The sequence below is a fragment of the Hibiscus syriacus genome, unplaced genomic scaffold (genome assembly GCF_006381635.1).
Source record: "Hibiscus syriacus cultivar Baekdansim isolate YM2019G1 unplaced genomic scaffold, ASM638163v2 tig00110462_pilon, whole genome shotgun sequence".
Taxonomy (NCBI): domain Eukaryota; kingdom Viridiplantae; phylum Streptophyta; class Magnoliopsida; order Malvales; family Malvaceae; genus Hibiscus; species Hibiscus syriacus.
This window is the reverse complement of record NW_024062747.1, coordinates 2930186-2954154: the sequence shown is the minus strand read 5'-3', so window position 1 is coordinate 2954154 and position 23969 is coordinate 2930186. Positions and strand designations below refer to the sequence as shown.

The following is a 23969-nucleotide window of genomic DNA, read 5'->3' as shown; positions in this document are numbered from 1 at the left end:
TCTAATTTTATTATATCGTTTAGCCAGTGTTTGAAAGCAATGGCGGTTTCAGTAGACATCATTAAAATATAAATTTTATCATAACCTAATTAGTAGGTTAACTTCTAGATCAAACGAATGTCAATGTTTTAACGGAAAAATACGAGTTTTGAACATATGAATAGTCGAATGACCATGTTATAACTTTTAATAGTTGAGAGACTCAATAAAATAACATCATATAGTCGAAAGATCATTTTATAATTTTTAATAATTAGGGGATTCGACAAAGTAATACTCTATAATCAGAGATCATTTGTGTACTTTACCATATTTTCTTTATTAGTTTATAATGATCACAAGGTAATACTTTTCGAAAGATTCTCTACCATTTGGTAATGAAAATTTAAACACCTCCACAAATAACGTGCTCGAATCTAAAACCTCTAGAATAACAATTATCTCTTTAATCACTAAATTTATTTAATTTGAACTAAAAAACACTATCAAAACAAACAAGAAAGATCTTTATCGAATTCTGTGGGAGTTTCTGGTAATCCCAGCCCATTTTCCAAGTGCTTCTTCAACCTACCGGCAAGCTGGATCACCAGAAGGAAGTGATAAAGTTTAAGGTCGTTGAATTGATGGTTTTAGCTCTACTATTTTTCATAATCATGCTCTCCACTAACTTCCACGGCGACGCATGAAATGCAACAGCACTGTTGTTGTTTCAAATAAACAAATGAAACGCTGATATTTTCGGCGAAAAGATTTGAAGAATAAGAAATATCCAGAAAGTTGATCTTTAAACGCACAATGGAATTCCAACCCCCAAATATTTTATTTCCAGTGCACGTCGCTGCCTCCAAACTAATCATCACGTCGTGGGAGTGGGCGATAAGCTGTTCCATTTTTATGCATTTTATTGGATTTTTAGAATTTTAAAATTAGGCCACCTTTAATGGCGCGGCTACGCCCCCGATTTTTTTCTCATCAAAATATTTTTAAATTTTAGTTAACCAATTAAATAACATCAATAATATAAATTTTATTTAAAGAAATAATTATTCATAAAAAAACAACAGCTAAGATAATATCGTATATAAGATGAAAATTCAAAAGATAATTATTTTATAGTTTTTATAAATATTTTTTATATTTATTTAGTTCATATTTTAAGTGGATTGAAAATAAATAATGATACATTTTTTTTATAAATATGATATGAATATAAGATAATATATGTTTAAAGACTTTCAACCATTTGATAACAGACATTCATATATTTGATATACATAATATTCAAACTTGAAGTCTGAATGAATAATAGTAATACCTTAACCATATATGTTGAAAATTTCTCGTTTTAGTCAACACTGAAAAGAGATCTATCACCATCAAACATATTTGGCTGGAAATTAGATTGAATGGAGACAAAGTAAAATGGCACCCTTTGATTTGGTACCCTTATCATATTCTGAAACATAGTATTATAGCATGGATGGCTATTCTTGATCGACTCTCGACCCGGGATCGACTTTTGCGGATGAGAATTACCATTTTGGGGAATTGTGTGCTTTGCAACGGAATGATGGAAACTCGGTCTCACCTATTCGTTGATTGTCCATTGGCTGCTAATTTATGGGACTCAATATTGCTTCATAATGGGTTAAAGAAACCATTTTCAACCTGGGAAGACATGATCACATGGGCAAACAATAACTGGAAAGGCAAATCTCTTCTCTCAACCATTTTAAAGATTGCTTGCTGTGCCAAAATCTATGTACTATGGGAGGAACGCAATAGACGAATTTTTCAAGGATGTACAAGGATTGCTGACGACCTTTTTGCTTGTATCAAATATTTTGTTTCTACCAAACTGAGGGGGGTTAATATTAATATGTCTAATAGTATCAATATTTTCCTATATAATTCTTGGGGTATTGATTAACCGATCTTTTGTCTTGTAAGTATGGTGTACATATGATTTTTGCGATCAGTTATTTTTGTAGCAATTCTTGATTCGTTAGGTAATAAAATTGAATTATCCAAAAAGAAAAGAGAACAAAAAAATAACTTTATTAGTACCCATACAAGAAATTATGAAGAAATGCGTATATACCATTTATGCAGAGAATCAGATATTGTTTCGATTCGAGTAAAGTTTATGATTGAAGTAGGATGAACCAAATTATCTTTTGATTTCATTACTTACTTAGAAATTGTGTAGGATACTAATCTAATTATACCATTTTTTTACTCCCATTTTCACACTACGTAGATAGATGGCTAATTTCCAAATAATATCACCAGGCACGCTCTCTTTCCATGGTTCTCACATGTTTTTGTTTTATAATTATTGGGAATGATATTTTTTTCTCAAAAGCGGTTTATCTAATCTCTGTAGTATTTTAATGGATAAATCTTAGATCAAATCACTTTATAATCTTCTCTAACTATGAAGACAATATTATACTTTTTTAAATTCCTTTAGCACAATTGATCTCTACATGTCTAAGTCTTTTGAAAAAATTCTAAGAATAAAGACCCATATCTTCATACACAATTAAAGAGTTGTGCACTTCTTAGAAAGTCGCGATCTTTTGATACGATATTTGGTATACCCACATGATCTATCAAAGCTAAAATATTGTTAGCCACCTATATATGTGGAGTCTGTCAACCTATAAGTAGCTATAATAACCATATATATATATATGACACTAACATTAAAAGTCACTATAAAAACTCTCAACTAAGATCGAGAGAATGATATGAAACATATCTCGATCACCTTTGGCCCTTTTTCGCTCCTCTCCAACTTATGAAAGCAAAGTACACGAACACCAACCAATGAACATATAATTATCGAATATAACTCTCTATCTAAATTAAAAAATTTGAACCGTCAGCTATCCACATAACTCATTTGTTATCATCATTGTTGTCATCAACAACACCAACGGTGTTGACTTTCCATGCATTATTGCAATTAGTTTTAAATTAGGAGGAAACGTTTACGTCAACTTAATCTTCTTCGTATAGGGGTATGGTCTCAATTCTTTGTTTAGGCGGGGAGAGCTATGAGCATGTAATTATGGGTAAGGTTGTTGCATGAATATGCTTTTTGTGCAGCTTTAGACTTCCTGCAATTTATCTTTGTCCTTTCTATTAATTTATTTCCACTTGGCAAAGAAAAGTCAGAAAAGAACTCTGAGGTCAGAGAGGGAAATGATAGTTCATTTTTATCAATAAAATTCACTTTGAATTCGTTGTATAATAACCTGTGCCTATATATATATATATATCTTTGCAGAGGAGATAACAGATAAAAAAGCTTGTGAGTTAAGTAGCTATGGCAGGAGAGCAAAACAGGTGCTTAATGCTCTTGATGTGGCCAAAACACAATGGTATCATTTCACTGCCATCATCATTGCCGGGATGGGCTTCTTCACCGATGCTTATGATCTCTTCTGCATATCTCTCGTCACCAAATTGCTTGGCCGCATATACTATATCATGTGGATGGTGCGGAGAAGCCTGGAACTTTGCCTCCCATTGTCTCGGCTGCCGTTAATGTTGTGGCGTTCTGTGGAACACTGGCAGGCCAGCTCTTCTTTGGTTGGCTTGGTGATAAGCTAGGCCGAAAGAAGGTGTATGGTATGACTCTAATGCTCATGGTCATCTGCTCCGGTTCATCGGGGCTCTCTTTTGGCCATACCCCTAAATCTGTGATGGCAACCCTTTGCTTCTTCCGGTTTTGGCTCGGCATCGGCATCGGCGGTGACTATCCACTTTCTGCCACCATCATGTCTGAATATGCTAACAAGAAGACCAGCGGAGCTTTAATTGCTGCAGTTTTTGCCATGCAAGGTTTTGGAATTTTAGCAGGCGGTCTTTTTGCAATTATAATATCCTCTGCATTCAAGGCCATGTTCGAAGCTCCACCGTATGAGGTCGATGCTCTTCGCTCCACCGTATGAGGTCGATGCTCTTCGCTCCATCGTTCCGCAGGCGGACTATGTCTGGCGTATCATTTTGATGGTCGGAGCACTCACGGCTGCTGTTACCTACTACTGGAGGATGAAGATGCCTGAAACTGCTCGTTACACCGCACTTGTCGCTAAGAATGCAAAGCAGGTTTCATCTGATATGTCAAAGGTCCTGCAGATAGACATTGAGGCTGAACCGCAAAAGATTGAGCAGGAGAAATCCCCATTCAGTTTGTTTACTAAGGAGTTTGCTAAACGCCATGGACTTCACTTGCTTGGAACAACAACCACTTGGTTCTTGCTTGACATAGCATTCTACAGCCAAAATTTGTTTCAGAAGGATATTTTAAGTACTATTTGGTGGATTCCTTCTGCAAAGTCCATGAACGCCATTGAGGAAGTTTTCAGAATTGCAAGGGCACAAACACTAATTGCTCTTTGCAGCACTGTACCAGGCTACTGGTTCACAGTGGCTTTCATTGATAGGATGGGGAGATTTGCCATCCAGTTAATGGGATTTTCTTCATGACCGTGTTCATGTTCGCACTGGCTATCCCTTACGACCATGGACACGTAGGGACAACCGAATCGGCTTCGTTATCATGTACTCATTGACTTTCTTCTTTGCGAATTTCGGACCAAACGCCACCACGTTCGTCGTACCAGCCGAGATATTCCCGGCAAGGTTGAGGTCCACTTGCCATGGTATATCAGCAGCCTCGGGAAAGCTCGGTGCTATTGTTGGCGCATTTGGGTTCTTGTATTTGGCTCAGAATAAGGATAAATCCAAGGCAGATGCAGGGTACCCTGCAGGCATTGGGGTGAAGAATTCACTCATTGTATTAGGTGGAATCAATGCCTTGGGGTTCATCTTCACATTCTTGGTGCCAGAATCGAAAGGAAAATCTTTAGAAGAGATGTCAGGTGAGAACCAAGATGATGAAGGACAAGGAGAGGCAGAGCTATCTTCATCTACCAACCACAGGACAGTTCCAATTGCTTAGGAAATGAACCAGTTTTGTGGTTCATATTGTAATATTGAACCATTAGACCCACTTTGAACTAATTTTAATATGAACAAAGGATATATAGTATAAATAAATATATCAGCTGCAAGTTTTAAACTCTTAAAACCCATTGCATAGTGCTTATTCGGCCTTCCGGGTAGCTGGAACACCAGAAATGATCAACCTTTTTCACAATCATGTTCTCCACTAACTTCAAGGGCGACGCATGAAATGAAACAGCGCGGACGTTATTTCTAAACGTCATGATTCGAATTATTAAAATATAAAATTTAAATAAGATATACTTAATATCAAAATTTATCTTTAATATTGAATTTTGTAATCAATTTAATTTTTATTTTTTCCCTGAATCATTATATCCTTTTACGTTTTTTTAATAAAAATAATTTTTAATAAAAAATACAATCAATATATTATTAACATGATGTATTCACATACGTTAAAGTGTCCACGTGACATTTTTCATGTTATTGTTGTAACAAAAAAGTTGACGTTCATTTTCTGAATTATAGATTGACATATTTGTTAAAAAAAATCAAGGATCAAGACTTGAATGTTCATAGGCGTAGTATAAATGCTATGCTCAAGGACTAGAAACGAGCATCGATAATAGCTTCCGTCACCATCAACAAATGCGTCAGAGTTTCATGTCATTGCCTACCTTCGAACTAAATTGATAATATTTTAAATGTTGAAAGTTAAATTTAAGAAATTATTTTAAACTAAAATCAATTTAATATAATCTATAAATTTTAAGGACTAAAAATATTATTATATTATGTCACATCATTATTTTCATTAAATCTTTAATTATAAGTGACCAAAATAGAATGAGAACATAATGATAATGATTAAAGTGCAAAAATTTTTAATTTGGTGACCAAAGCAAAAAATACACAATAATTAGACAACTGAATAAATAGATTACTTTTTAAAAGGGTAAAGAGAGTTACGTTTTACTCAATCTCACGGCCGTTTGGTTCACGACATAAAAGATTAATGGGGTATAGAGTCCTCATTCCCTGTTTGGTTGGGTGGTAATCTTATTCCCGGTAATCTTTTATTACCAACAATGGATTTTTTGGGGTATATTACCGGGAATGTGATTATCCCTTTCCCTTAGGTATTGTTGGATTACTGACGTTTTGGACTAAAATGTCCTTAAAAAAATTTCTTTTCAAAATTATCATTCTTCTGTCGTTGAATAATAAAAATTCTACGAATGTTAAATTGTAAATTTATCCTTAAACTATTTTAGATTTACAAAAAAAATTCATACTTAGAATTTTATATGAAGTTCAGTGGTTAAAAATTTTTACCATTTCATTAAACCTATTTATCTTTTCAATTTTGTAAAAAAATTATATATATTTAAAATTTTTAAAGAAAATATATAAATTAATTATAGAAATATTATAATAGAATTCAACTTGTTAAAAAAATAAATATATAATAAGGAAAATTTGGTAAAATATACATTCCAATAATTTTTTATTCCTTTAACCAAACATGTTAATCTTACATTCCTGCTGCACAAACCAAACACAAAATACAACATTCCCAATAATCTTATTACCTGATAATATTTTATTCCCACTAGTAATCTTACATTTCGTGAACCAAACGCACCCTCAAGGGCAAAACACAATAACGAGTTGTTTTTTTAACTATAAGATCAAAACAAAAAGGTTTAATTTTTTTTCAAAAAAGTTTAATTTTTTTCAAAAAAGTTGATTTTTTTCCAGATTTATAAGTCAATAATTTAATTATGGATAAAGTACAGAAATAGCTCCCGACTATAATACGTTACTTTATTGAATCTTTCGACTATTAAAAATTTTAAAATAGTCATTTGACAATTTATATGTTTCAAACTTATCATTTTTCGATTAAAAATTAATGGTTGTATGAGCTATAAGGGCATACGACCCTTTTACTTCCATACTTCTATTGGGCTTCGGGAGACACCTTCGATTGAGACGAAATGTAAACCGAAATATGATAGTCGTTTTAGATTCTGAGATCAAATTTTAACATATCTCATACAGTAGGTTAACGTCTGGCTCAGACTGTCATCAATTTTTTAACAGAAAATGACGAGTTTGGAACATATGAATAGTTGAGTGACCATTTTGTATCTTTTAATAGTAAGAGGACTCAACAAAATAACGTCATATAGTCGGGGCACCATTTGTATATTGTACCCTTTAATTATTAAGAATAGTTAATTGCATTGTTTTTGGATTTTTAATTTTTCCTTAATTTTTTAAATTATTCTATTTGAATTTAAAAGGTAGGATTAGATGATTTATAAATTTTAAAATTGTGATTATCAGAATAAATAAAAGTTTATTTTATTTTATTTATAATTAATTTAAATTATTTTACAAATTAAAAAATAATTGTTTTATTTAAAATAGTGAAATAATTTAAAATTTTAAATATTTTAATTTACTTAATTTTTAAATGTTTATAAAAAACATTTGAAAAATTTATCAAATAATTTCTAATTAGTATAAAATAAATTTAGTTTATTAAAATAAAATTTAAAAATTTATAACTCAAAATTAAAAAAAAATTAAAATCTAAACAAATCAAATCAAATTATTGTAAATATTTCAACAACAAAAAAAACTCAAATCAAACCGAATTAAGCTTATCACCATCATAAAAGATTATTATATTATCAATTAAGTATCCCATCATTGTGACTATTAACTTGGATGTTAATATTAGAGTTGGATCAGGAGTGAATGTCTTAATAATATTAGAAAAAAAGTGGTCGAATACACTGGCCAGAGTATTTGGAAATAGGAATATTTTGTTGTGTTGCTGCCTCATGTTGTGTATAAATACTCTCATGCTCTTTCACTTCCCTGCATCATAGATTTTCCTCCCAAATCTTCCTCTCTTTTTTCCCTTACCGTTTCCCTCTCGCTTCTTCAAGAAACGTACGGTATCATTCTATCTCCATCTCTCTTCATTAGTCTGCATATGTGGTTTTTGTTGTTTTGTGTCATGTTCTCTTTCTTTCTCTCAGTTTTATTAAAAGGTATAATGAATAGAGTTGTACATGCATGCAAGTGGGATTGCTTTTTGTTAGTGACGACAAGAAATAACTTTTTTGAATCTGGGTTTTATTTTCCCCCTTTTCTATGTCTGATTCTATTTGTTAGGCGTGATAAACCCGTGTTTACTATCAGAGTCTTGATTCTGTTTTCCATTGTTAAACATATCCAAAGTTCTGGGTTTTTGTGAATCAAGCAAAAAAAAAAGAAAAAAGACGGCTACTTGAATAAACGTACTTAATATTCTTCGAAGTTGAAACTGATATTCATCTTAGTTTGCAATCGTTCGTATGCAGCTTTCTCGCCATCACTAACCGACACATTTATACAATGTTCATTATTAGACTTCACTTTTGGATCCGTCTGCAACTTTGGCTTGATAATATAATAATAAGTTACTAGATTTTCGTTTTTAATTTGACAACAAAACGTTTCCAGTCCAGTTGGACAGAATGGTTTCTTTGCTTTTAGTGAGAAAAACAAGATTTCAAGAATTAAAGAATAGGAATTTCCTACTATTAGCTTCACCTCACTTTTTTTTTTTCTTCCATTTGAAGATATGTATACTCTTCATAGGTATTGTTTTCCTTTTTACAGTCTGTCGAGAATAATATTCCCCGAATATTCAAGCATTAGTTTGAGTTTCACATGTCTTTGTTTCTAACTTATCCGGAATGGTGTTGACTTTTCATGTATTATTATTGGTTTATTAAATAGGAGGAACATTTACTTTCATTTGATCTTATTAGCATAGGGGTATGGTCTCCCTTGTTTGTAATTAATAATTGTTCGATGTATTTATGCTAGGATGTAGTGATCCATTTGGCTAAGAAGCGTAAGAAAAAAGAGAGCTTCGAAATCAGAGAGGGAAATATATTTATTAATTATAAATATTTCTTGAGTTGGTTGTGTAACCAGTGCCTATACTCATTGCCAGGGTAGAATAAGCTTTTGAGTGAGCTTGGTAGCTATGGCAGGTGAGCAATTACAGGTGCTCAATGCTCTTGATGTGGCCAAAACACAATGGTATCATTTCACTGCCATCATCATTGCCGGGATGGGATTCTTCACCGATGCTTATGATCTCTTCTGCATATCCCTCGTCACCAAATTGCTTGGCCGCATATACTATCATGTGGATGGTGCGGAGAAGCCTGGAACTTTGCCTCCCAATGTCTCGGCTGCCGTTAACGGTGTGGCATTATGTGGAACATTAGCAGGCCAGCTCTTCTTTGGATGGCTTGGTGATAAGCTAGGCCGAAAGAGAGTCTATGGTTTGACTCTAATGCTCATGGTCATCTGCTCTGTGGCATCAGGCCTCTCTTTTGGCAGTACCCCAAGATCTGTGATGACAACCCTTTGCTTCTTCCGGTTTTGGCTTGGCTTTGGCATCGGTGGTGACTATCCACTTTCTGCCACAATCATGTCTGAATATGCTAACAAGAAGACCCGCGGAGCTTTCATTGCTGCAGTTTTTGCCATGCAAGGTTTGGAATTTTATCAGGTGGTCTTTTTGCAATTATATTATCCTCTGCTTTCAATGCCGTGTTTGAAGCTCACCCTATGCAGTTGATGCACTTCGCTCCACGGTTCCACAGGCAGACTATGTTTGGCGTATAATTTTGATGGTCGGAGCACTCCCAGCTGCTCTTACCTACTACTGGAGGATGAAGATGCCTGAAACTGCTCGTTACACCGCACTTGTTGCTAAAAATGCAAAGCAGGCTGCATCTGATATGTCAAAGGTCCTGCAGATGGACATTGAGGCTGAGCCAGAAAAGATTGTGCAAATAGAAAAGGCAAAATCCAGATTCGGTTTATTTACTAAGGAGTTTGCTAACGCCATGGACTTCACTTGCTTGGAACCACAAGCACTTGGTTCTTGCTTGATATTGCATACTACAGCCAAAATTTGTTCCAAAAAGATATCTTCAGTGCTATTGGATGGATTCCTCCTGCGAAGACCATGAACGCCATTGAGGAAGTTTTCAGAATTTCAAGGGCACAAACACTAATTGCTCTTTGCAGCACTGTACCAGGCTACTGGTTCACAGTGGCTTTGATTGATAAGATGGGAAGATTTGCCATCCAATTAATGGGCTTTTTCTTCATGACAGTGTTTATGTTTGCACTGGCCATCCCTTACGACCACTGGACACATAGGGACAATCGAATTGGCTTTGTAGTTATGTACTCGTTGACTTTCTTCTTTGCCAATTTCGGACCAAACGCCACCACATTCGTGGTTCCAGCCGAGATATTCCCGGCAAGGTTGAGGTCCACTTGCCATGGCATCTCTGCAGCCTCCGGAAAGCTAGGTGCTATTGTTGGTGCATTTGGGTTCTTGTATTTGGCTCAAAATCAGGATAAATCCAAGGCAGATGCGGGGTACCCTGCTGGTATCGGTGTGAAGAATTCACTTATTGTATTAGGTGTAATCAATGCCTTGGGGTTCCTCTTCACATTCTTGGTGCCAGAATCGAAAGGAAAATCTTTAGAAGAGATGTCAGGCGAGAACGAAGATTGTGAACCACAAGGAGAGGCAGAGCTGTCATCTGCCACAGTTTCTTGAACAAGAACTATTGTAAAAGCTATCCATAGGCTATAGACATGTTAGATGTCAGGTTTCAGTTCAGTGTTTTTCTTTTACATATATAATTGCTTCTAAAAACTCAGTTTATGTTCCTTTAAATTTGAGAGAGAGAATTCCATGGTTTCAGTTCACTATTCTTCCTTGACATGTTATTGCTTGTGAACAACCATCAAAGTTGAGACCCTGAAATCAGGGTCCAGAATTGCGTATTCATTCACTTCAAGTTAACCTCTAATGGTAAATTTTCAAAGTAGTTTGTTACGAGGTGTGCAATTATACGACAAAAGCCCTTTCAAAGTTTTGACTTGTACGTTGCGAATCTTGTCGAGACTTTTGAGTACTAGTTTTAGTGTTCAAAAGCATGTTTCAGAGACAATGAGCACCTTGCTCGGTTCTTGGTGCATTTCGGTTGCTTTGATAACGTTGAGCTAAGGCAACTCATTCGTCTAAACTAAACGCTGCGATTATTCAAGCCAACGAAATTGACTGAAACAAACTGTAGAATTAATGCGTTATGCTTTGAAAATATTGCACACAAGGCTAAAAGGGTTTCGAACCGATATGAGAGGAAAAATAAGAGCAAAGAACCCGGAATAAACAGCACAGATAAATTTTCGTTTTGCTCGAAAATGATTCTGCATATAGCTTTATGAAGCAAGGACTAATCAGGCGTTGCACTAAACGAAGGAATGAATATCCACCGTCCATGGGGTCCCTTTAGATTATTATCAACCACCCAACCTCTTCGTCTTCCAGTCGCAGCATATCAATTTTTCATTATAAAAAGATGTTAAACTACTCTTTAAGTCATCCAACTTTTACGTTTTTATGTTTTAATTACATAACTATAAACTTTTTTTTATATTATCACTGAATTTTTTAATTTTACTTTTTTAGGTCACTCAAAGCGATCGATATTTGTTTGATAGTAACACTAAAATGTTACGTTTTGAAAAATTTTGTTTAAAAAATCAACCTAATATTTTAATATCCTTCTTCCTTATGGTTTGGGGTGTTCATTTTTTGGTTTTAACCGAATTAACCAACTGAACTGAATTAATTCGATTAGTTCGATCGGCCGTCAAATTAGTTCGGTTGGAAAACAGTTAACATTTTTTTCAATATTCGATTAACGGTTAATTAATCGAATTAACCGAACTAACTGAAACTATTAAATAAGAAATATATTATATATATTAAATACGTATTTTAAGCTCAAACTCATTAAGAATTAAAACTCAATTAGTTTTTTAACCACACTAAACTCATTAAATTATCAATACCTAACTAAAATTTTTACCCAAATAAAAAATACTTCTATATTAAAAGTAATATAATTAAAAAAATTATTAAAAAAATTAGGTTAATTCAGTCAATCGACCGAAATAATAGAACTTCGTTCGATTCGGTTAATATATTCAAAACCGGTTAATATATTCAAAAAAAAGTTTTGTTTGATTAATGGTTAAAGAAAAAAAATTTAATTAATTCGGTTAATGAAAATTCAGTTCGACCGGTAAGTGAGTTAACTGTTTGCACACTCTACTTATGGTCGACATTCTTTTCTACACATGTTCAACCAGTGTTGGCCGTTATTTCACTTATTTGCAACATATATGGTACCAAAATGTTTCCTTCTCCCTCTTTAAATTTTCAATTTGGAAATCTCTTCCAAGTTGATAAAACTCATATCAACTTTTTTATATTATCCTGGTATGATATATAGTCTTCGTCGTTTAATCAGTGTGATATTAAGATATATTACCTTTTTATCTCACTCTCAATCTCCTAAAATTTAGATTTTGAAAAAAAAATTTGGTGTCGATCAATTGAACGAAGATAAAAAATTTGAATTTGAAAGTTTCTGCGGTTTACATAAATTTTTTTTTCAAAAATATTAGATGAAATTAATAATTAACGATCGAGTGATCTAAATAAACATAATTAAAAAATTTAATGATTAAATTAAAATCTTTTCTTGACGGATGACGAAAACAGGAACACACTAAAACTTAGATGATTACATAGGTATTTTATCAAAAAAAATCCAAAGCTAACCCAATCCAGTAACCAAACTCAGTCCTAGTTCAGCTCCAATATATTTGGATTGGTCCATCGTGCAAACTTACAAATGGAGCAATACTATTGGCTTGAGGATCTGGATGGTACTGACAAACTGGTGTGGACAATTCGAACCTTTTGACTTCGGAACCCCAAGGGATCCAATTGGAGCCCGACAAAGCTTTCACAATCAAGATTTAGGAGAAGCCCTATTAGGGTTTTTAGGGTTCTAAATAATCTCAGAAGTTCTTTTCGCGCGAAAATATGGATCACAATGGTAGCCGTTACGATCACTTTCTTTTTTTCCGGTAAATGTTTTAATTTTTATTGCTTTTCTTATCAAAGAACTGAAAAATCTTTGTTTCTAGGTCAGAGAGGTCCATCAACACCGTCAGCGATGCTGGCTTCTTTGCTTAGTAGAAGAGCTAAACATCAAGAAGAGCATCGAAATATCGAGAGACAAGTAATTTCATATGTCTTTCCCCAATTTTATTCAAGTTATATTGTATTTTACATCACCGTTTCTGGTTTGAGTGGTAATGGAAAGCTAAATGCAGGTGTATGACATGGAGACGAGTTATTTGCAGGATCCGGGCCAGTGCGGCAATGTTTTGAAAGGTTTTGAGGGGTTCCTCTCTTCATCTAATAAGACACTGCCCTGTATGGAATGCCTGTTTTATCACTTTTCTTTAATTTTATTCTTTATTCATGATATGCCTAGGTAATGTTAAATTTTATGTCATTACATGTTTATGATTACTTAACTAGAAAAACATAATCTCAGACTATAGGTTCTGTTAGATGTATTGCTCAAGTACAGTGCGAATTTTGCAAAATCTTAATGTTCTAAAATTCCATTCCAAGATAGCCTAAAATTCTTTTAGAAGAATTTGATTTTATGCAAATTGTTTATGGATTTGTATGAGTTTTTTTATTGGTGTTGTCTTGCAGCTCGAAGCGATCCCAGAAGTTCCAACCTGAAGATAGGCTATTCTATTATCTTCAGTCTTCTCCTGCAGTGCGTATTCGTCTTAATTAAGTTCCCCTCTGTTTTCCGTTAATTTCTTGTTTGCTCGATATCCACTTCTTTCCATGTCAAATGAACTGAAGTATGAAATTGGTTTCTCCAAACGTTTACACATTGACATAACCTATACTCGCTTCAAGATATGTCTTGTTGCAACCAAAGAATGCGACTATAGACAATGTTGAAATTTGAATTGCCTTTATGTAGAGTTGCATGGAAATTATCTGCGGGTATGATTCTTAATAGGATGAAGATGTTAGAATCTGAATGAGATGGCATTTGCATCTTATCAATCTCATTCTTTTCCCAGTTGTCTTCATTGGTTGGAGGAGGGAAGTTTTCTGTTTCTTTTTTATTCTCATTCACAAGGGTGTCTCATCTTGCATTCAATCATACTTAGTGAATCATTCTAGCATCCAAAGAGAAGCTCATGATCTGAGTGCAGTTTTTTATGCAAAAATCATGATGTCGTTGCCACAAATAAGAGCACCATAATTGGATTCCCTTTTAGGCCAACAGCTTCTTCACACTTCTCAACTGAAAGCATCAAAACTATTATATTTCTGCCTATTATACGGAAATCCTGATAAACTTTCCAAACTTGAACTCAAAAGGGCTGAAGGCCATATCAAAGTGATGAATTTTTCTTTTGCTTGGCACATCAAAAGTCAGATCCTGTTGCATTTTCAATTTTCATACATGCCGCACTTTATTTAAAAAGTGATTGATATTATAATTACTATGACCATATATGTGTGTGAATAACCCTTCATGGATACAGATAGATAGAAGTCTTAGTAAATAGTTGTTTTCTGTTACTATTTATTGACTTTAAATTAGTGGATAGAGAGAGAAAAGGGAAAAGGACTGGTGTTTGTAACTTGTTTTCTCTCAGAATTTTGTTCACCAGGAGGTTTTTCCTGATTTTTTCTTCTGTTGTATTTTGTCAGGCTGAAGAGATTGCTGCTGCTAGAGATGGGGAGCCTGTAATTTGCAGGTTCATCAACAAACTTCTCTTCTTTATGTTTATCGTTTGTTATCCTTCGAGTTTAGTTGATAGGAAATCTGACTGTTGTCCCGGTCGGTCAAAGGATGTTATAGCCTTGGAAACGGCTAATACTCAAGTCATAACAATATAAAACTTATATGTCTGTGTATTCTTTACAGAGGGAAAACCGAAAAGGGGAAGAGGTCGAGAAGCAAAGAGAATGAGACACCCCGGTGAACCAGATTTTGACTATGATGATGATCCCGATGTGACATTGTGAAATCACTCGGATCTAATGCAGTGCTTGTTGGGCTTGCCTTAATATCTTCAAGCTTTAATGCCCATCTTCGTCTCAAAGCAACCAGCGATGAGAAAGGCTATTTACATTATTTTCAAGTATACTGTCGTAACCGTCTTCCGGTTGGGCTCCGAAATTGAGCTTCGACTTGAAAAATATGGATTGGAGTCGCCACTGACCATTTTAAAACGAATTTAGGTGGGTTGGACACTATCTTATCTGATCTGCGTTTTTACCAGAAATGTGTCGGGTTCGGGAGTCGGTTACGGTCAAGGAAGGATTAGCACCCTTGAACCGCTCTTTCGGTACCAATTAATTTCTCTGTTGTCTTAGTTGTGAAAATTCAAAATTAAAATTAAAATTTAACAGACCCGATTTGAATAGTTACCTTTGATCGATTGAAAATATCCCTAAAAAATTAAAAGTATTATAAAAAATATCATAACTATATAATTTTACATCTACCCTAGAAATAATAACGATAAATCACATGTATTATTGATTGAAATCATATACATTACCATGTAAAAAAAATAAAAAATGATATATAAATATATAAATATATATATTATGAAAGGCATAATGCACGGAAGAAGGGAATATGAAATGCACAATGCAAACAACTAACTTGCAAAATAATTATAATAATATATATATAATATGAAATGTACGTACGAAAAATGTTAATATTATATGAAATGCACACTGTACGAAATCAATAATAAAATATGTAAGATGTGTACAATCCTTTAAATGCACACAACACAAAAAAACAATAATGGCCCACTTTGTTATAGTGCAATCGGGAGAGGAGTAAGACATAAGGCTCCCTGGATGCTTGGCAGTCAACTCTCTGAACTCTTTCATGGGTTCAGGCTCCCTCGGGTATACACTGGTCTCCAGCACATACTGGTAAAGATTATCGCTTTGCAAGAGGCTCTTGTGGTCGACTTACTGGTGCCTACCCGCTAAGTCTGACAGCCTTCTTGACCACACCATGAAGATCTGGCTTGAATCACGTCTGATCGGGTTGATATGGTACCTGGTAAGTCTGCCATCATTCAACTTGTCTCTCATACCCATTGACGACATTCCCACACCACTCTTAGTTGTCCTGTATGCAACTCTCATACAGAGGAAGACAAAAGCAGCAACGGCGCCGAGGAAACCAAAAAAAACACTGCTTCATTGCCGTTGAAAGCAGAAATCATTGTGGATCTGGAACGATGACGTTTAGGTTGAAGACCAGGGGAAAACGAGTCAATGACTCCGAGAACTCCCTCTTCGGTTTGGTTCGAGCAGAGATTTATTTCAGAGATTGGGCTTTTGGTCTTTGATGGCGATACTGCTCCCCTCTTGCTTTTTCGATTTGTTTTTTCCGATGGGTTTCGAATCTTACCACCGTTTTTGCTCGGTATTCCTCTTTTGTATCCCCCAGTAATCGTGTATTTGTTTTCTCCTCTTTTTCTTTTTTTTTTCCTCGTGTCTTGATACATGGGTATTTATAGGATTATGTGAATCCTATTTTTTTTAGGAGTTTACATCCTAATGAAATACTAACATTTGGTTCGTTCGTGTTTGTTGGTGACTCTCCACGCTCGTCGGACGGTTCGGGGTTGGAGTCATATTATCTCACGATGCTTGTTACCGAGAAGAATGGGGGAGGCGTGAAACTCGGTCTGTTGGAAGCGTGGGTCCAATGCTGCTTCGGGCCATTTATTCCTTCTTGGGCCACTGGTTTAAGTTGTAGGACACCTTCACTTGGGCCTGTAATATGTAAACAATAAAAGTAAATAACATAATACAATATATATGTAAATATTATAAAAGTGCAGAGACGAAATTATGTGTCTACAGCTGCCCCTCTTTGCTCATTATCGTGTAACGATAATAGAGCAAATTAAAAGACACAATTTCGTCCATTTCGAATATCCTCTGTCGTAGAGTTAAAATTCGATGTTGAGACTGGTGGAAGCTTATGAGCATGATATCTTTCGTCGTGAAGTTGAGATCGAACTCAAAGCTCTTGGCAAGTGGCCTCTGAATTGTCTTCTGGCTCAAGATACCTCGTCGTGAAGGTGAAACTTGACCTGAAGACTTTGGTGTTGTGGTGTTACAGATGACTCCTTCGTCGTGAAGTCGGGTCAATCTGTTTGTGAAGTTGGAATCGTATATAGCCCCTTCGTCGTGAAGTTGAAATCCAAGTAAGTTGTACTGTTCCGAGTCCAATATACTCTGTCGTGAAGCTGAAATTGGTTCTGGAACTGGGAAATTGTTTGTTGACAACCAGCCGTCCCTTCGTTGTGAAGTTGAACTTGTGTTGTCTTGAGTCCAAATCCTTCGTTGTGAAGTTGAAATTGGCTCTGAAATTGGGAAATTGTTTGTTGACAACCAGCCGTCCCTTCGTTGTGAAGTTGAACTTGTGTTGTCTTGAGTCCAATATCATTCGTTGTGAAGTTGAAATTGGCTCTGAAATTGAGAAGTTGTTTGTTGACAACCAGCGGTCCCTTCGTCATGAAGTTGAACTTGCGTTGTCTGGAGTCCAATATCCTTCGATGTGAAGTTGAAATTGGCTCCGAAATTGGGAAATTATTTATTGACAACCAGCGGTCCCTTCGTCGTGAAGTTGAACTTGCGTTGTCTGGAGTCCAATATCTTTCGATGTGAAGTTGAAATTGGCTCTGAAATTGGGAAGTTGTTTGTTGACAACCAGCGGTCCCTTCGTCATGAAGTTGAACTTGCGTTGTCTCGAGTCCAATATCCTTCGCTGTGAAGTTGAAATTGGCTCTGAATTGTTGACAACCAACGGTCCCTTTGTCGTGAAGTTGAGCCTTGACTTGAATATCCTTCGCCGTGAAGTTGAAATCCAAGTATTGTATGTTACGGGTGGACACGATTCCCTTCGCCGTGAAGTTAAAACCATGGAGACCCCTTTATTGTGAAGTTTGGCTTCGAGCTAGATATCATTCGTCGTGAAGTTGAAATCTACTCTCGAGCAAATTGTGTTGTTTCGAGAGAAACTATCTCAAGGGAGACAACATTTGTTTCAAGAGAAACTGTCTCAAGGGAGACAAAACTTAGTTCCAAAAGAAACTATCTCAAAAAGTCTACGTCCATACTTAGCTATCCACACTAAGGATTTTCCAACAAATTCACTATTTGTTCTTTCTTTGAGGCCAAAGAGATAACCTTACAATTCCTCAAGAGTACCCCAACTCTTGAGAACACTCTTTTCTCAAGAGAAGATTACAAATTTGCAAACTTACAAGAAAACCTCAAGGTAAGAGTTTGCACAATTCTAGAACAAAGAAAAGAACACTCAAAGATGAATACAATTGAGCACAAAAGTTGTTCTTGAAAGCAAATGAATATGAATGAAAATGGGCTTGAAATGCTCAAACTTGAGGTTTGATGCTTTCTCTTTGACTCTCTCTTGATTCTAGTTGCTTGATGTTTCTTGTTATTGATCAATGTCTTCTAAGCTTGCTTAAATACACCTTGAATCACTCTGAACGTTGGGGATAATTAGAGAAGATTTATAGCCGTTTTAGTGTGAAACATTAATAAAACAGCTTGGACAGTGGGGGAATCGGTTCCCTATCATGGGGAATCGGTTCCTAAGTGTAAAATTCAAATATTCGACCGTTGAACAGGGGGGAATCGGTACCCTTGGGGGGGAATCGGTTCCCTCCGAGCATTCTGGAAATCTCGGAGCCAAAACCATTCAGGGGGGAATCGGTCCTCTATGGGGGGGAATCGGTTCCCTCTGAGTAATCTGGAATTTTGGCTTTGAATTGGTTCGAAATACTTTATAAAATTTTTTGAAATTGTTTTATGAAACTTAATTTTACATTAAGAAGGATCAAAAAGATGCATGTAACATGAATTGGTTATTTTATCTCCTGAAAAAGGCCTGATAATTCACATTAGGATGTTGAATCCCCAAGGATGCCCCAATATCCAAAAATGCCCCAATATTTGATGTTGAATCTTCAAAGATGCCCCCAAATGTTCCGCATTTATTGCTTCAGCATTGATTCTGGGCATAAGTTTTGTGTCTAAGAGTCACATGTCATTTACCAAGATCCACTCTAGAGAGACTGTCTTGTTTGAAAAAAATGTTTTTCTTTCTCTTTTATTTTCAAAGTTCTGAAAATATCCATTAAAAGAGTTTAATCAAAAGTTTTGAAAATATTGCCCCTTTCTCGGTTTCGTAATTGAGACGAATCATAAAACTAGAGTTCATTGGATATCAAAGAATTAATTACAATGTTAATCCTTCAATAAATTATAGCTATTTGACAAGTGTCAAGATCAAAGCTATCTTTGGGAGATGGTCAAGTAAGGAAAGAATAAAAAGTCTCAGGTTATCGCGTTTGATCAAAGGTTTGGCATTTGATGCTCAAAGGTTTGGTGTTTGATGCTCCAAGGATTGATGGGGTAGCTTGCATGCTTCTCTGCTGGAAGTGTTCTCTGACTCCCAACCTTCGTTGTCACACTCGGATTGTGCGATGCCTTATCAAGGAATTTGTGTGATCGACTCAGTTGCACAATTTTTATATTCGAGCCGCCTTTTCAGGTTTTCAACTCGAACCCTCCTTTGGTTTCAAGACGTTATTCAGAATTTACGTCTTGAACCCCCCTTTGTTATTTTATCTATCATACATTAATTACATGTTTTTTGCAAACAAAGATTAATCCTGATGGGTGGGATGAAATCTGAAGATAGTCTCTTCTGTTTAGAAATCCATGTATGATTAAAAGGGACTTTTAAGGCACGTAATGTAGGTCAGGGTTCGTGGTTATGAAAGAAAATAGGCCCAAACAATTGTTTCAGAGTGTTGAACCAAGGATCAATTCATTCTGATGCCTTCAATCATGTCTTGCTCAATTTGGATCTATTCATATGTGTTTCTCTAGATTTTCTCTGGATGTTCCATGATCTTCGAGTGAAGTGATTCAGAGATTCGAGAATGATTGTGCTTGATCAATCTCATAGTTGAAGCTTGATGTGCCATTTGTCTTTAGGGAATATTTGCATGTGCTTTTTGTCCCTTTTTCTTTCGAATTTTGTTCTTTCTTTTTGTTCTTTTGGTTTTTTTCCTTTTTTGCTTCTTTTCTTTTTTCTTTTTGCCCTTTTTGTTCTGATTGAATCTTCGCACTTGGCGTTTGGTTCAACTTTCAGTATCTCATCTGAATCAATGTCTTCACTTATGCGAGCATATTTTCTCCACCTTGCCTCCAGTGTGGAGGGTGATCCTTGGTTAGGGTTGAATTAGAACAAAATACTATAGGCTCAAAAGGGGACACAAGGGATATATATTTTCTCCTGTTATGAATGGGTAAAGAAAGAAAGCCGTTCATCATTTCATATATGTAAGTCTTCACAGAAGAGGTATCCCCAGGGGGATAGATTTTCAGGATTAATTATATTCACATGAAAACAGTGCAATTAATGCATGATAGAATTATTTCGAATGAATTATTTTTTCTGCTTCTTGCTCCCAACATGTCTCAATGTTCAGGCTCCAGCGAGATGCCCCAAGTTGCGTCTTAGAAGAATGCTCATGTTCAAATGAACAACTCAATGCCTTGGGTATTAAAATGTCAATTTTGAGTCTAAAAAGACAATGATGTGACTTTATTTGACTCAAAGAAAGGTATGGGTGTATCAAGAAGATAAAGGCAATGTTCAAGAATTTCAAAGGGAGGTAATGTCAAAATTTGGTCTTTTTGGCAATGATCAAGGTATTCCATTTTGGGGGTTTGAGACAGGATAAGAAAGGTCTAATCTTGTCATATGTCAAAAATCTATAATTCTTGAAGAATTAAAAGAATCCTTAATTCATTTAATATTCGAATAAATAAAGATTAAAATTTGTTCAATTGCTCCACCTTAGAAAGTAGCATAACTTCAATTGTTTAACATGAAAGATTAGAGGCGTGTTCAAACAAAACAATCTTCTAAGTGCAAATGGTATATGACATGCCCCCTTCTTCGATTGTTCATGCCCCTGAATCCATCAGAGTTTGGATCTTGCACTTCAGTGCCTTACAATTTTCAGAGGAATGTTTGGGGATCCTTATGTGGCAACAGCTTCAACATTGTAGCCCTTAGGAGATGGGTACTCTTTTCTCATATCATCCTGGCAGGCTTAGTCCTATAATCAGCTGATCCAACTCCCCCTGTACTGATTTCAGTTTTTCTTTAATTGTTAAAATCTTGCTTCCATGTGGTGTAATGTGGTTAAGACCACTTCATCCTCCGTGATTTAATTTAATGTTTATGAAAATGCTTAAAAATGTAGATGAAGATGCAAAAATGCAAGAATGCAAGAATGCATGAAATGTTCGAGGCATTGATCCAAGAAATGTGATTGTTATTATGAATAATCCTTATTGGGGACAAAAATGTTTTATCTTTTAAGAGACAAAAATATCATGACAACTTCTGACATGTTGACTAGTCTTCTGCTTTTGTCTTTCACCGGTTGAATAACCTGTCGAACCGCTCCGGCCTCTCTGGATGAACCGTGAAAATGTTGAGTTGTTTTTTGTACTGGTCCCAGAAGTCTCGAATGATCGTATCTCGAGCATTTACTTTTGTTGAGCCTGTTTCCAACGAATTCGTCATTGGAGCCCTTAATTGATAGGAACTATGTGAAGTTCATTAATCTGTTTCTTGAATTCGCCAGCAATGGTCTCCAATTTCAGTTATCATTTTGCCATTGTCGTGTCCAAAGGGACTTCCAAGATACATAACCTTCATCTTGCCCCTGCAACCTCTGCCAGTCAATTCTTCAAAGATAAGCTTTCATTGTGCTTGATGTAGACCCGGTTCATTCTGAGTCCTTTATAATGCAGGAGAGTGATATACTCTTCAATTGGGACACCACGTCTTTTGGATTGAATGTGACATAGTCGCCTTGTAGACTATCCTCTGTATTTTCATCTCTTGTATTACAACACCTTTGTCAATGGATTCAGATTATTCGAGTTTTAACAAACATGTTTTAGTGGATCAATGACCTCTTTCGAATGATGCAAGTGATGAAAATAAAATAAAATAAAATAAAGATAAAAAGAGTTAGTGAGGTGAAAAATAATAAAAAACGATCATAAAAATGAAAGTCCTATCCCACATAATATCTACCCCACATGCTTATTATTCCTACCCGAACATGATCTCTATCCCGCAAGTTGATTTTGAACAAGTCCTAACCGCAGAAATTTCTAGTTCACATGCTTTGAACAGAAAGTAAAGTAGGAAATAATTCTGGTATCCTAGGGTTTGGAATGAGGTTTTGGGGTGGGCTCTAACTCCTTGCAGTCTCCCGGTTTTGGTTCTAAAAAGGTACCCGAGTTATCCTTGCCGGTGCCCCCTTGGGCTTACCAGACCTTTAGTCCTAAGCCCATTACAAGCTTATGTGGACTAAGTTAAACTCGGGAGGATACATTCCCTTATGCCCATACAGAGAATAAATTCACACGAAGGCACAAGGTATATGAATCCCGAAGGTTACTTGCTAGGCTCATATGGAGAATAAATTCACACGAAGGCGTCGCTTTCACCCCCACTTAAATAGGGTTCAGAGCTCGGGCATAGAGCCTTTAGATGAAAATTTTGAAAAATCTGAAATCATTGAACAAACGTTAGTACAACTATTTACTTGAAAAATAATCAAAGGTAAATAAATGAAATCGAATAAATAAATTAAAATTTAAATTTAAAATTTTCGCATAAAAAAGACAACCGAAAATTAATTCTGGCTTGACTCACTTATATTTCCCCAGCGGAGTCGCCAGGCTGTCGTAACCGTCTTTCGGTTGGGCCCCGGAATTGGGCTTCGACTTGAAAAATGTGGATTGGAGTCGCCACCGACCATTTTAAAACGAATTTAGGTGGGTTGGACACCATCTTACCTGATCTGCGTTTTTACCATAAATGTGTCGAGTTCGGGAGTCGGTTACGGTCAAGGAAGGATTAGCACCCTTGAACCGCCCTTTCGGTACCAATTAATTTGCCTGCTGTCTTAGTTGCGAAAATTCGAAATTAAAATTAAAATTTAACAGGCCCGATTCGAATAGTTACCTTTGATCGATTGAAAATATCCCTAAAAAATTAAAAGTATTATAAAAAATATCATAACTATATAATCCTACATCTACCCTAGAAATAATAACGATAAACCACATGTATTATTGATGGAAATCATATACACTACCATGCAAAAAAAATAAAAAATGATATATATATATATATATATATATATATATATATATATATATATTAAAGGCATAATGCACGGAAGAAGGGAATATGAAATGCACAATGCAAACAACTAACCTGCAAAATAATTATAATAATATATATATATAATATGAAATGTACGCACGAAAAATGTTAATATTATATGAAAACGAAATCAATAATAAAATATATAAGATGTGTACAATCCTTTAAATGCATACAACACAAAATAACAATAATGGCCCACTTTGTTATAGTGCAATCGGGAGAGGAGTAAGACATAAGGCTCCCTAGATGCTTGGCAGTGAACTTTGAACATCTTTCATGGGTTCAGGCCCTCGGGTATACACTGGTCTCCAGCACATACTCGTAAAGATCATCGCTTTGCAAGAGGCTCTTGTGGTCGACCTCCTGGTGCCTACCCGCTAAGTCCGACAGCCTTCTTGACCACACCATGAAGATCTGGCTTGAATCACGTCTGATCGGGTTGATATGGTACCTGGTAAGTCTGCCATCATTCAACTTGTCTCTCATACCCATTGACGCCATTCCCACACCACTCTTAGTTGTCCTGTATGCAACTCTCGTACAGAGGAAGACAAAAGCAGCAGCGGCGCCGAGGAAACCAAAAAAAAGCACCGCTTCATTGCCGCTGAAAGCAGAAACCATTGTGGATCTGGAACG

General features: G+C 35.6%; 1 protein-coding gene and 2 pseudogenes across 1 annotated transcript; all 3 read left to right on the top strand.

Moving 5' to 3' along the window:
* The first annotated feature begins 3334 nt into the window (after nucleotides 1-3334).
* LOC120127120 lies at nucleotides 3335-5011 on the top strand (annotated as a pseudogene).
* A 3989-nt stretch (nucleotides 5012-9000) lies between these two features.
* On the top strand, nucleotides 9001-10654 carry LOC120127121 (annotated as a pseudogene).
* A 2215-nt stretch (nucleotides 10655-12869) lies between these two features.
* On the top strand, nucleotides 12870-15110 carry LOC120126907 (chromatin modification-related protein MEAF6-like). The gene is made up of 6 exons (XM_039144947.1): nucleotides 12870-12998; nucleotides 13090-13184; nucleotides 13279-13381; nucleotides 13673-13739; nucleotides 14699-14745; nucleotides 14916-15110. The coding sequence occupies exons 1-5, from the start codon at nucleotides 12986-12988 to the stop codon at nucleotides 14736-14738; spliced, it is 318 nt and encodes a 105-aa protein (XP_039000878.1). The 5' UTR covers nucleotides 12870-12985; the 3' UTR covers nucleotides 14739-14745; nucleotides 14916-15110.
* The last annotated feature ends 8859 nt before the right edge of the window (nucleotides 15111-23969 follow it).